This window comes from Centropristis striata, chromosome 11, assembly GCF_030273125.1.
Source record: "Centropristis striata isolate RG_2023a ecotype Rhode Island chromosome 11, C.striata_1.0, whole genome shotgun sequence".
In the NCBI taxonomy this organism is placed as follows: domain Eukaryota; kingdom Metazoa; phylum Chordata; class Actinopteri; order Perciformes; family Serranidae; genus Centropristis; species Centropristis striata.
The window spans coordinates 34,552,462-34,566,508 of record NC_081527.1 but is presented as its reverse complement, the minus strand read 5'-3'; the positions used below and the strand labels follow the sequence as shown (position 1 = coordinate 34,566,508).

The following is a 14,047-nucleotide window of genomic DNA, read 5'->3' as shown; positions in this document are numbered from 1 at the left end:
CTCAGGAGGAACTCAGGAGGAGGAACAAGTGCACACATGAGAGATAATGAAGGCGGCTGGAGGAGGGTGTGTGTGTGTGTGTGTGTGTGTGTGTTTTTTTTTTTAAATAAACTTTATTAAGGCAGTTGGGTGGGGTGTAATACAAAAAAATACATCAGAACGTCGCCAGGGGGTTTCAATAAATCATAAAGAGGTTGTCATACAAAAATATTATAAAAATTACAAATATTCAGAGTTTTAGCAGCTTTCAAATTAGTAGAGTCTTTAATAGAATTAATATACTGCTTGGTTTCACTTATAAATATAGAAAAGAGGGGATTTTTTTTTGTGTATCGAGATTTATGTATGTGATATTTTGCCAATAGTATAATTAGATTTATAATGTTTGTGTTCGTTTTGTGTGTGTGTGTGTGTGTGTGTGTGTGTGTGGAGGAGCCCTCCTTCCTGCTCTAAGCATTGTGGGAATCAGTGGCGGTTCTACACAGGGGCCTCCAGGGGCCACTGCCCCTGTGAAGAAGCCTTTGGCCCCTGCTGTGGCCCCTGTGTCAAATTAATAATAAAATGATCATTTTATAACAATGAACAATGGAACAATTCTAACCTTTTTTTTTGTTCAAACAGTATCTCATTGTACCCAGAATGTGTACATTGTATAATAGTTTAACTCTATGGAGTCTTATAGGGCTATTTTGTCCATTTTTGAATCCCTTTCATGTCTTTGTAAGTCATTTTGTTAATTTTGTGTCTGTTGTTGTCTTTTTTAGTTATTTTGTGTCTTTTTTTTTGTGGTAATTTTGTGTCTTTTTTGTCATTGGTGTCATTTATGTGTCTTTTTTGTGTCTGTTTTAGATATTTTGTGTCTTTTTTTGTCATTTTTATGTCTTCTGTGGGTTTTTTTTTGGTTATTCTGTCTTCTCATTTTGTGTTTTTTTTGGTCATTTTGTGTCTTTTTCAAGACATTCAAAGATTTTGAATGCTTAAATATCATCTTTGCCATTTTTTCATGTGCTAATGTGCCCCTCTGATTAAACACTGGCCCCTCCTTGGCCCCCACAGTAAGTGTGTGTGTGTGTGTGTGTGTGTGTTTTTTTTTTTTTTTTAAATAAACTTTATTAAGGCAGTTGGGTGGGGTGTAATACAAAAAAATACATCAGAACGTCGCCAGGGGGTTTCAATAAATCATAAAGAGGTTGTCATACAAAAATATTATAAAAATTACAAATATTCAGAGTTTTAGCAGCTTTCAAATTAGTAGAGTCTTTAATAGAATTAATATACTGCTTGGTTTCACTTATAAATATAGAAAAGAGGGGATTTTTTTTTTGTGTATCGAGATTTATGTATGTGATATTTTGCCAATAGTATAATTAGATTTATAATGTAATATTGATTTTTTTGTGTATGGGAAGTCAGTGAAACCAAACAGTATATTTTCAAAACAAAGTGACAAATTAGGTTCAATTGAAAAAAAAGGAAGTTACAAATATCTTTCCAGAACTTAGACGAAAAAGGGCAAAACCAAAATAAATGAAAAATACTTTCAGGGTGTCCTTCACAAAAAAAGCAATTCAAATCTAAATCTTTTTTAAAACGTTGAAGAAAAATTTTAGTGGGGTAGATTCTGTGAATTATTTTAAAAGAAATTTCTTTGATCTTATTGTTGACTATATATTTTGCTGGCAAATTCCAAATCTTCTCCCAATTAAGGTTATCAATAAAATTATTCCAATAAGCAATGATGTAGGGTGTGTGTGTGTGTGTGTGTGTGTGTGTGTGTGTGTGTGTGTGGAGGAGCCTCCTTCCTGCTCTAAGCATTGTGGGAATGGTTTGGTTGAGTGCAACACATTCCGCAGGTTCATCCAGCAGGACTGACAGCTCCTCAGACTCACTGCGGCTCTAAATTAATAGGGACATGAGGCATGTTTCTACCAGTTATGGCCCTGCATGATCTGCTCTAATGCTATTTGACATTTATATAAATTGTCACTCATTTTTAACCCTCTGGTTAAAGTCCACGAAAGCACCGGAGCATGACTTCCTCATGACGTAAAAACGAGGCAGCATGGAGCCCTGCTGTCAGCTTTTCTCTAAAGTTTTGGCTTTTCCACAAGTTTCAAAGTCGAATTTAGTGCGTCAACTCTTTTTCAGCAATGGTTAAAATCACCACGACCAAGTGTAACATGATTTTACTTTTTTTGCAGAGATTGTTCAAATTTTGCAGGGTGTCTCAACATTTTAATGCAATCTTTTGTGTTTACTGTTTTTTGTGTGATTTTGGGCTATTTTTTTTGTGTTTTTTTTTGTTATTTGTCATTTTTGTGTTTTTTGTGTTTTTATGTGTGTTCTGTGTGTTGTTATGGGGTTTTTTTGTAATTGTTTGGTGTGTTTTGTGTTGTTTTTTTATGTTTTTTATTTGTGTTTTTTGTAATTTTGTTAGCGTTTTTGTTTTTTTTACGTGTTTTTTGCATTTTTTTTGTGTACTTTTTGTGTTACGTTTTAAAATGTTGATCCAATAGGCCTAAGTCAAAATGGCAAAATAATAATCAGGTGAGGTTGTGCTGAAAAAGATGACACCAGCATGGCATGGTAATCAATATTTAAGTTGCATATACAGGCAGAATGAAAAACCAACAAAATAGTCCCAAACTACAAAGGGTTAAAACTACTTTCCATGCATGGGTGAAGACCAGTTGATGTGAAAATTGAGATGCTTTTATTTTGGCAATAATAAACAGCTTTTCTTTGTGTAGGCAACTCCAGGGAATGCAAGGAGGAGTCCAGGTATTTTGAAATACTCTGACTAGCAGGCAGTTTATTACATAAATGGTGACTGTACAACTTCTATCTCTCTATCTGTATTTTTTGATCCAAACAGATTGAGAGAGAGGATGAAAAGCATCTCTTAAGAGGTATAAATATGGACATCAAAGACGGTCAATACTCAGAATGAAAGAAGGTCAAGATACCAAATGGACCTTGTGGTGAGAACATTTGGTCACTGCCGTTAATTTTTTATTCAACATGGACAAGAACTCCTTAAAATTCTCAGAAAAGTCGACATTAATACTGTATTTTCATAATAAACGTGACTCCACCTGCTGGAGGAGATTGTGAGCTACAGTTGAAAAACTCCTGAACAGCTACAGCTATAGTCAATCAGTTGCAAATCAGGTTGCATTTAGTGATTCAAAATTATCTCTAAAATGTACTTTATATTTGAATCTGAGGATTTAATGTTCAGTTTTCAGTTTGTCCAGTTTAGTTAATGGAAAGGTTTCTTTTTTCCCCCAAGTATATTCTAGTATAACTCTCACATGCCTCTATGTACATAAGAGTTATTGGTTTTCTAATGAAAGAGATGATGGGACACAATGCAGTCCTCACTTGCAAAAAACATCTTTTAAAGTCTCAAAAGAAAAAACTTTTTTTTATTTATTTTGGGCTTATTTGCTTGACTGCTGGTAACAGAAAACACTGACTTCAAATGTCCCCCTAAGGCTTAATACTATTGGCATGATTTTCCATCAAGTGGTCAATTTTGAGATTTTTTTTTTTTATGATCACCTTCAGCCAGATGAAGCCTCATATTAACTGAGGATGAACAAACAGAACATGACTGGGGGTTTTTGCCCCCCATCACAAGTAAGAGCATAATTAATTATTATAGCAACCAATACATCTTTCATTTTACTCTTTGGCATTTTGAGTATTGCATTAAAACATTAACCCATTCTGTAATAACATATACAAGCCACTATGTCTTGATGGGACACTAAAAAGGCAGCACAGTTATTCCACATAGTTTTAGTGCTAATTATACCTGCAGGACTTCATCTTCACTCCCTTTACACGATAAGTTTCAACACAAATCACTTTGGATGCTCATTTGTATTTCCACATCAGGTTTTGTCATTGAAATGTGTCAATACTCATGTAGAAAAAGATCTGTCAGAAGGGCAAAACATGACCTTATACAGTAGTGTCCAATATAATAGCAGTACAATGTGACTAACCAGATTAATTCCAGGTTTTTAGTATATTTTTTATTGCTACATGGCAAACAAGGTACCAGTAGGTGCAGTAGATTCTCAGAAAACCAACAAGACCCAGCATTTATGATATGCAGCTCTTAAGGCTGTGCTATTGGGCAATTAGTTGAAAGGGGTGTGTTCAAAAATATAGCAGTCTCTGCCGTTGACTTTACAAACTCAAAAGAACTATTTTGTACAAACTTTTTTTGTTTCTAGGATTTAGCAATCCTGTGAGTCACTAAACGAATATTTAGTTATATGACCAGTTTTTTATATAACTGCTTCACATCTGTGTGGATGGAGTCAACCAACTTGTGGCTCCTTTCAGCTGTTATTCCACTCCAAGATTCTCTAACAACATTCATCAATTCATTTACATTTCTTGGTTTTGCTTCAGAAACAGCATTTTTGATGTCATCCCACAAGTTCTCAACTGGATTAAGGTCCACTCCATAACATCAATGTTGTTGGTTTGGAACCAAGGTTTTGCTGGTTTACTAGTGTGTTTGGCCTCATTGTCTTGTTGAAACACCCATTTCAAGGGCATGTCCTCTTCAGCATAAGGCAACATGACCTCTTCAAGTATTCTGACATATCAAACTGATCCATGATCCCTGGTATGAGATAAATAGGCCCAACACCATAGAAGAAGAAACATGCTTATATCATGATGCTTCACTGTCTTCACTGTGTTCTGTGGCTTGAATTCACAGTTTGGGGCTCGTCTCCCAAACTGTCTGCAGCCCTCGGACCCAAAAAGAACAATTTTACTCTCTCACTTACCCTCTTTAAACATTTTCCCCTCTCCAATCAATTTTTTAATCAAAGTACGCTGTTCTTCTGAACAATGTTTTGAACGACCCATTTTCTTCAGGCTTTCAAAGAGAAATGCATGTTCAACAAGTGCTGCTTCATCCTTAAATAGAGGCCACCTGATTCACACCTGTTTTTTCACAAAATTGATGACATCACTGATTGAATGCCACACTGCTATTTTTTTTTAACACCCCCCTTTCAACTAATTGCCCAATTGCACAGCCTTAAGAGCTGCATATCATGAATGCTGGGTCTTGTTGGTTTTCTGAGAATCTACTGCACCTACTGGTACCTTGTTTGCCATGTGGCAATAAAAATATACTAAAAACCTGGATTAACCTGGTTAGTCACATTGGACTGCTATTATATTGAACACTACTGTAAATGTCATCCCCATCATACCGATGAGTCCCATTTCATCATTGTCCATCAGGTGGCAGTGTTGCGCTAAACATAATGCATTAGACCCTGAACAGTGTTACAGCATTATATTCAGTTATAGGTGATACCCTCATTACCACATACCATCTTTGCAAAACTTAGTAATTGCTTTACCTGACAGACAGAGGTGGAATGTAACTAAGTACATTTACTCAAGTACTGTACTTAAGTGCAATTTTAAGGTACTTGCATTTTACTTTTGAGGTGAATATTGTACTGTTTACTTTACTACATTTAGCTGACAGCTTTAGTTACTTTTACAGGTCAACATTTAACATAAAAAACATGATGTAATTAAAGTGATTGGACGTGTTTTTAAATAAAAATTAAACATTATACAACAGTGTATTAGGTCGTTAAAATGAGGCCAACCTTGAGAAAATTAAAATGCAGACTTTGACTTGTAGTGTAGTAATTTTACAGTGTTTTAGTACTTTTACTTTTATATTTTTATTTATATTGTATACTCTTATTACTATATTACTATATATTATATCAGGCTTGCAACTGAAGTTAAAGTTTATGTTAATAACCCTGGTGTGTACACTATTTTTTTTCTGTCTTGGAAACAAGCTCTTTCCTCTCCAAACTCTACTCACTGAGATAAAAGCGCATCTTACCTTCACACACACACAACAAACACAACACACACACACACACACACACACACACACACACACACACACACACACACACACACACACACACACACACACACACACACACACACACACACACACACACACACACACACACACACACACACACACACACACACACACACACACACACACACACACACACACACACACACACACACACACACGAAGAAGGAACACAGCCCTGTGTGGAAGAACACAAACTGAGAGAATGGAAAATAACAGAAGCACTGCTGGAGCCTCTTCATGAATGCACCTTGCTGCATTATTTACAGCACTATTTTTATTTGATCTTGATATGATGGGCAGACATCTTAAGCTTGAAGAGGCCAAACACTCTTTCTCCCCGGGCATCGCGTAGCAAAAAAGACCAAGTGCTGTTCGTTGATCATGAGTCAAAAAAAAAGCTAATTAGTATGATTTTCTGGATTAGAAAAAATAAACATAAGAGACTAACATGTAAAAACATTTTCTATGACCGGAAATACCTCAAGAATGACAACATATCAGCTATGTACAAAAACATCAACAATATATTTATATATATATATTTATATATATTTTTTTATCTTCTATACCCTCTAAAATATACCAAAGAAGCAGCTATTGGTCAATCTGAGGAACTCGTTCACCAACATGTTTCTGAAAACAGTTTAAATATCCTTCAGCTGTAAATGTGAAAACTCAAAAAAGGGAAAAGAAAAAGACGTAAATAAATTTTAAAAAATATAACCTGACAAAAGTCCTGTGTTTATCATGTGTGCCGTTTTGGAATACTGCAGAATGTGAGGAGGTAAGCCACTTCAACCAGCTTCTCCAGTGGATTAGAGTTTGTTCGACCGTCTTTGACCATCCAACTGAGTTCCCAAAGTCTTTTTTATTTCATTTTCAGTTCGTCATCCGCTTGCGTACAAAGACTCGGACACAGTTCCATGACAACTGATGTAGGCCACAGACAAAATAGAAGGGCACTTTTATCAAAACGTAGCAACCCGGGGATGAAGCCTCTTGTTTAATTCGGGGAGAGGGACACAGTCTGGACTCGGGGAAGGGACAGAGGGTTTAGCAGCCTTCTTGTTTGTCAAGAGTTTGTTTCACAGTTGAATCCATTATCCACCCAGTCTAGCACAAACTTAGCAATATATATATACAGTATATAAACTACAATCATGAACAAGAGAGATAGACGCGGGAGGTTCGTCCTTAAATACAAAAAGTGTTGTCTGGCGTCCGTGTGTGAACTCGCTGTAGTGTATGTTTGTGGCATCTGAAGAGAAAAATAAAGTCCTGAGATATGAGCTGAGGGGCTCCTGTAGAGAGTGATAAAAGTGTGATCTATATAAAATGACAACGAAAAACAAAAATATATTTAAATCTATAGCAATGACGTGTTTGCGCGGGATGTGTACAGTATGTTAGGAGGGGCTGGACCGCGGTAGGGCCAGTATTCGTCCGTTGGTCTTTCCCCCGTTCATGTGTGTGAAGGGGATGTGGTGCTCCTCGTAACTGCCCCTCAGGCCCATGGAGGAGGCCTCGTCCCTGTCCAAACACTGTTCCCTCTGGGAGTAGGACGACGGGTCCAGCGGGATGCTCTCCATGTTCTCCATGTCCAGGTCAAAGTCTTCCGTTTCCGGCGGCTTGTTCTCCTCGCTGTAGAAGAAGGACAGCTCCTGGAAGGAAGGGTGCAGGTCCTCCCGGAGCATCTCGATGATCTCCTGGAAGGTGGGACGCATCTTGGGGTTGTACTGCCAACACATCTGCATCAGGTTGTGTCTGGGGGAGGAAACAGAGAGGGAGATCACCGGTTATTTCAGTTTCATCACAGGATTTGCAGGATTTTCAGCTGATCGTCATATTTTTGCTCATTATTTCCCTTTTTTTTTTAAAAATGACATTTTCAAGGGTTACATCAGTTTACAGTCAGAAAACGTAGATCAATAATAACATCAAGAAATATCAACATTTAATTTTATTTATTTATTTATTTTTTTCTATTTTTTTTGTGTTGTTAGTTTGTTGTTTATTCCCTTTCTTGGAGATCCTCATTTGGGGAATACCAGTTTGCCTTGTATATATGTTTGTCTGTTTACCCTATGTTTTGTTATTTACTTTGTGAATATATACCTTGAAAAAAAAGAAAAAAAAAATGCAAGCTACAATAATTTAAAGAAAACGAAATGACTGATTATGTTTGTGAAAGTAAGAAGCCTTGCAATAAAGTATTTAAAAAAAGAAAGATCAACATGACAGAGTAAAAAAAATGAAGATACATAAATAAAATATGTACAGCAAATAACATTATATGCTAGACAGGTCACCATAAATGGTTATAATATTGCATGGTGAACATGTTTTTGTTATTGTTTCATAATGTATTTTTTCCTTGTTGACAATCCCACTGCACTGTGCAACTCGTCTCTACTAAACCTTACTTGCCCTTTTGGGTTTTTCTATTAGCAAAGGCTTTAGATAAAAATTGGTACTTCTTTTTAAGGTGGAGTTAAAACACTACAGCCCATTGCTGGAGAGAATTGTGAATCATGAGAGAAAAGTGCGACACGTCATCCTGCACAAACAATTTTTGTAGTAGCCAAGCTACCATCAATCGTTTTTATTTCACTCTACCAAAATTTGCAGCACAGTTGATGAAGTGCAAAAGTTCCTCCATTTGGTTGCAGATTAAAAGATGAAAAGAAAGTGTTGTCTTGAATATGATGTCATAGCTGTTTCATATGGCATCAATCAGCTGATCCCCCTGTTTAAAAGTTTTGTATGTGATTTTATTACATAAATGCAGTCTCTGTTGGTCTAGCATATAATGTTAATTTGCTTCTTTTTTTTATGTTACTATGGATCTAATTTGTCTGACTGTAAACTACTGTTATCCTTAAAAGGTTTTTTTTTTTAAGGAAAAAAATAATAACAACAAACACTGATCAGGTATTATCTGTAGTGAAAAATTAAATGGAGAAAAGGACCAAAAGGGAGTCAAGTTAAGGCGAATCATGCAGTGGGAATTAAGCAATAGTTGTCTGTCCGGTGTGGTTAAGAATACCTAATTTAATACAATTTAACTATAACTAAACGGACATGTCTGGCCTTATTCTAGGCTTTGTCAAGTCATGAAGAAACCAAAACCAGCAACAAATTTATCCCAAGTATTTCCTGTGTGTCCAAAGCCTGATACAGCTTATTTTTCTGTTCCTTCATTATGATGAACCTGGGCACTGTAGTTTATTTTTAGTCAGTCCCACATGCACACCGTCCTGCTGCTGTAAATACCCACTAGAGCACCAAATGTGTATTAATCCACAGCTAAAAATACCCCCCCCCCAAAAAAAGCACTTGCTACAAACTCCGGTGCCAAGCTGTTTTAGGAAACGACTTTGCCTTTTTTTTAAACTAAACTGTACATCTGTTAGTCAGCTTAGTGCTGAGTGCTACAAACAGCTTTAAAACAGACAAATGCTTTGTTCGTTTTGGTCCTTTCATGGGATTATAGTTGATAAAAATGCAGTATTAACAGTCTCATCGTTTCGTACATTGGATATTTACTTCATTGTAATCTTTGTAAATCAACCTGATATTATCATCAACGTATTTCTACATATTGTAACTTTACTACAGCTACCACAGTCTACTCTATGGTTCCTGTTTATTGTACAGATTATAGCTGGAACCAACTATTTATCATAAACGAATAATCTGATGATACTTTTCTCAATAATCTCAGTAATTGTTTGGCCTGGACTCTGGCAATAATTGTATTGAAATTTCAATTTCTTTATCAGAACATATACATTAACATACAAACATAAGCCACACATTCAATGTAAAAAAGGAAATAGATAAATATAAAAATGATAATAAATTAAATCATGACAATATTGATAATCAAAACAACAATAATAACAGATTATAAATTAACTGAAGCAACTAAATGATGAATGAAATAAATATAATCAGTAAAAAGGGCTGTTGCTGTTTTTATCTTATGCTAATACCGTTTTTACTACTTTTATTTCTCTGCCTTTTATTGGACATTTTATTCAATTTTAATCAAGTAATTAAAAAAAATATATCTACTGTGCTTGGTTTTTAATGCTTAACTGTAAAGTACTTTGAGTTGCAATATATGTACTGAAGAGAGAGAAATACATGAAGTTATTGGAAGATGGCAGGAAACAGAGATTTGTTTTCCAGAGTCATAGATGTGGTCTTCATGTGTCTCACTTTATTTAACTAACCATCCAAAACCCAAATATTTTAAGTTTACCATGATATAATAAAATATAAATAGAGAGAAGCAGCACATCCTCACATTTGAGAAGCTGGATTGAGAGATTTTTTTTGGCATTTGCACCTAAAATAAAACAAGTGATTTATTATCAAAATAGTTCCTAATTTCGGACTTGAATATGATAAGCGGGACAAATACCTTTTGAGAGTGTTGTTAGTGGGGGAAAAAAGGCTCTGACCAGGAAATGGCTCAAGAAAGACAAACCGACAACAAATGATTGGATTGATGTAATTTACAATATATATGTTATGGAAAGAATTACATTTAAACTAAGAAACCAAACTGATGTTTTTGAAGAGAACTGGTCAAAATGGCTCAGCTATGTGTTAACTGTAAGACCTGATTTCATATAGATCGCAAAGATAACATCAAACCCTCTATTAAGATTATTATTATTATATATATATATATATATATTATATATATATTTTTTTTAATTACTTTGCTATTTTCAAGCAGCATCCTTATATTTTTATGTATGATGTGCTTATGTTGACTCTGCTGTTTTACTTAATGCACAATCCTCCCCTTGTTATGTTATGTTTATGTTATGTTGTATGTTCTTGTGCCCACTGGCACTTATGTGTATGTTACTAAGAAAAAACGAATAAAAAGTAAATAATAAAAAAAATAGTTCCTAATGTTCTGTTGATGGACTCACTGATGAATCAGCTCTGTTGGAGATGGTGAGTGATTTTGAGCAATGTTAATAAACTGACTTGATTCAAGTAATCTGAAATAAGTGAATTATTACGATACAACCGTTTTTTCCCGGTCCATATACTCACAGTCTGTCGGCACAGTTGTCGGGCCGGTCCAGGTAGCCTCCGTCCATGACGAACTTGAGGACCTGCTCGTTGGACAGGCCCTGGTACGGCTGCTCGGCCAGCGTGCTGATCTCCCACAGCACGACCCCGAACGACCTGGCAAACAAGAGGACGGGAGACAACAACAGCAACACGGGGAGAATGAGGACATGCCAATTAGACACCTGACAGAGGAAATGTGTCTGTAAACACTTGATGCAGTGGACAGGTAGACTGAGGGCAGAAGCGGCGGCTGGTAAACAACGCCGGATCAAAACAGGTTAGCGACACAATCATGTTCTGATCTCACGTTTTAGTAGTTGGAAAGTGTTTCCTGTTTCTTATTCTGGTTTGTGGAGAAGCTTTAAAATGGACTCAACAAGAAATTATTTTGAAAGAACGATTTGTCGAACACGCGAACAGAAAAATTAATAAATTAAACATTGTTTTTATGAAACATCAATTATATTCATGCATTTCTTTATTTCTATTGGATGGATGTCTGTTTGGTTTGTGTTTCTGCAAATTGTGTGTGGTTCATGTTGGAAGATTTTCTCCCGTGGCTTCCTGATCTCTCCTAACACATTTATTATTCTTCATTATCTGGATTTTTATGCAGCCTACTATATGTGTGCAAATAAAATAATGTACTTGAATAACAATTGTATTTTATCTTCAATAAGCTGCTACTGATGAACTGATTTTTTTGTCTGCTTTTTTGCTATTTTAACATTCTTTTATGATTGTCCTCCACAAACACAGATTTCTTATTTCTCTGATTTTGTCATTTTAGAGCTGCTCCTTACTCATTTTCTCCATCAGTTGTTACTCATCACTATGTTACGCCAGCATCTACACCAACACACACACACTCAGAATCAGAGGAGTCACTGACCAGCAGTCTGAATGTGCTGTGAAGACTCCGTCCTTCAGAGACTCGGGTGCCATCCACCTGACGGGCAGCAGGCCTTTCCCTCCCTTCCTGTAGTAGTCCGTCTCATAGATGTCTCTGGTCATTCCAAAGTCTGAGAAGAAAACATGGTTTTCATTAATGCAGTCAAACATACACGGATATCATTGTTTCATTTTTATATGTTATATATACAGTACAGGTTTGGACACACCTTCTCATTCAATGCGTTTTTCTTTATTTTCATGACTATTTACATTGTAGATTCTCACTGAAGGCATCAAAACTATGAATAAACACATATGGAATTATGTACTTAACAAAAAAAGTGTGAAATAACTGAAAGCATGTCTTGTATTTTAGATTCCTCAAAGTAACCACCCTTTGCTTACTAGAATATAAGACATGTTTTCAGTTATTTCACACTTTTTTGTTAAGTACATAATTCCACATGTGTTCATTAATAGTTTTGATGAATTTACAATGTCAATCGTCATGAAAATAAAGGAAACGCATTGAATGAGAAGGTGTGTCCAAACTTTTGGACTGTATATATATATATATACAGTACTGTGCAAAAGTTTGAGGCAGGTGTGTGAAAAAAATGGGGGCTTATACATCTATTACCACTTAGTCCCTACTGCTTTTCAGTGTCACTACTGTGTTCTATCTACTTTTGAGATCTTTTTTTTTTTAAATTCAGGTTTTAATCTGCTGGATTATTTTTTTAACCTTGTGAACCACTGCACAACGAGGAGTTTTACGCTTAGGATGTTGAATAATGCATTTAACTTGACTTGAATGCTGTTAAGGGTAAGCCATATACAGTAGTGTTCAATATAATAGCAGTCCAATGTGACTAACCAGGTTAATCCAGGTTTTTAGTATATTTTTTATTGCTACACGGCAAACAAGGTACCAGTAGGTGCAGTAGATTCTCAGAAAACCAACAAGACACAGCATTCATGATATGCAGCTCTTAAGGCTGTGCAATTGGGCAGTTAGTTGTAAGCAGCACCTTGCACTGTTGTCAAAAATGATTTCATGCCAGTTGTGCTGACACTTACCTCCTATTTTGACGGTAAGATCGTGAGCTACCATGCAGTTTCTGGCCGCCAGGTCTCTGTGGACAAACTTCTTGGCGTTAAGGTAAGCCATGCCGTCTGCAATCTCAGCCGCCATCTGGATCATCTCCTTCAGAGTGGGTGGAGGACGCCCGGGGTTGTTCTGAGGGACACAAGACATGATTGTCAAATTTCTGATCTGCTAACATGGAAATGCAAACACTGCTGTCATATCAACAACCCAACTCAAATTTTAATACTTCAAAAAAGGTATTTCTTCTAACATTCCACAGAATAAAGAAAAATAATTTGCTTTTTTATCACCAAAAGTTCATCATTAAACTTGAGCTGAACAGCTGAGAAGCATTCAGACTTTTTCAGTTAGTTTTTGCAGCCCTGCTGTTCATCTCCAAACAAGCTTGATTGATGTTTCGGGCTAACTTTAGTGCTGACTGCTTAACTCCTCTGACAACATCCGAGAACTCCTCCAGCTATTCCAATCCAAGTGCCGTCTGTATATTTACACACTTCAGAAGATGACATTTAAATAGAACACCGCCTTGTACAGACAAATCATCTGTAAACACATCTAAAATATATCTAACGTGGAATTTATTATCGTGCAACATAAGTTAAAGGTGTAGCAGTTTCAGTTATTATGATAATGTCACACTAATAGATCAATTTTAAGCTGTACAGTCCCTCAACTTCACAAACTACATTTGGTAGATGTGATTTAGTCCACAACAGTCTCGGAGGAAAACAGCAGATGGAGTGGCAATAGACAAGTTTTAGCTTGAAGCCATTATTATGAAGTAAATGTTGATTGCACAATGTAACAGCTATAGAAGAACACCATCTGCGTTTAGATTGCTTCCATATAAGCTTTGCTTTTGCAATTCTGTCTGCTACAGCGTCCAATGTCGGGAAAATGAAAGCACGACTTCAGCAGCCGTAGCTGGCGGGAGTAGAGCCGAGGGTCACAAGTTGAAGGTAATAAAATAACAACACTGAGACTCT

General features: G+C 36.1%; 1 protein-coding gene across 1 annotated transcript in view; it reads right to left on the bottom strand.

Moving 5' to 3' along the window:
- Positions 1–6,190: 6,190 nt before the first annotated feature.
- insra (insulin receptor a) overlaps positions 6,191–14,047 on the bottom strand; it is a 66,585-nt gene continuing 58,728 nt past the window's right edge. The window contains exons 18-21 of the mRNA XM_059344089.1: positions 13,031–13,190; positions 11,949–12,078; positions 11,036–11,170; positions 6,191–7,720 (exon numbers count right to left, since the gene is read on the bottom strand). Of these exons, the coding sequence (XP_059200072.1) occupies positions 7,363–7,720; positions 11,036–11,170; positions 11,949–12,078; positions 13,031–13,190 (783 nt within the window). The 3' untranslated portion in view covers positions 6,191–7,362. The remainder of the gene's footprint in view (positions 7,721–11,035; positions 11,171–11,948; positions 12,079–13,030; positions 13,191–14,047) is intronic.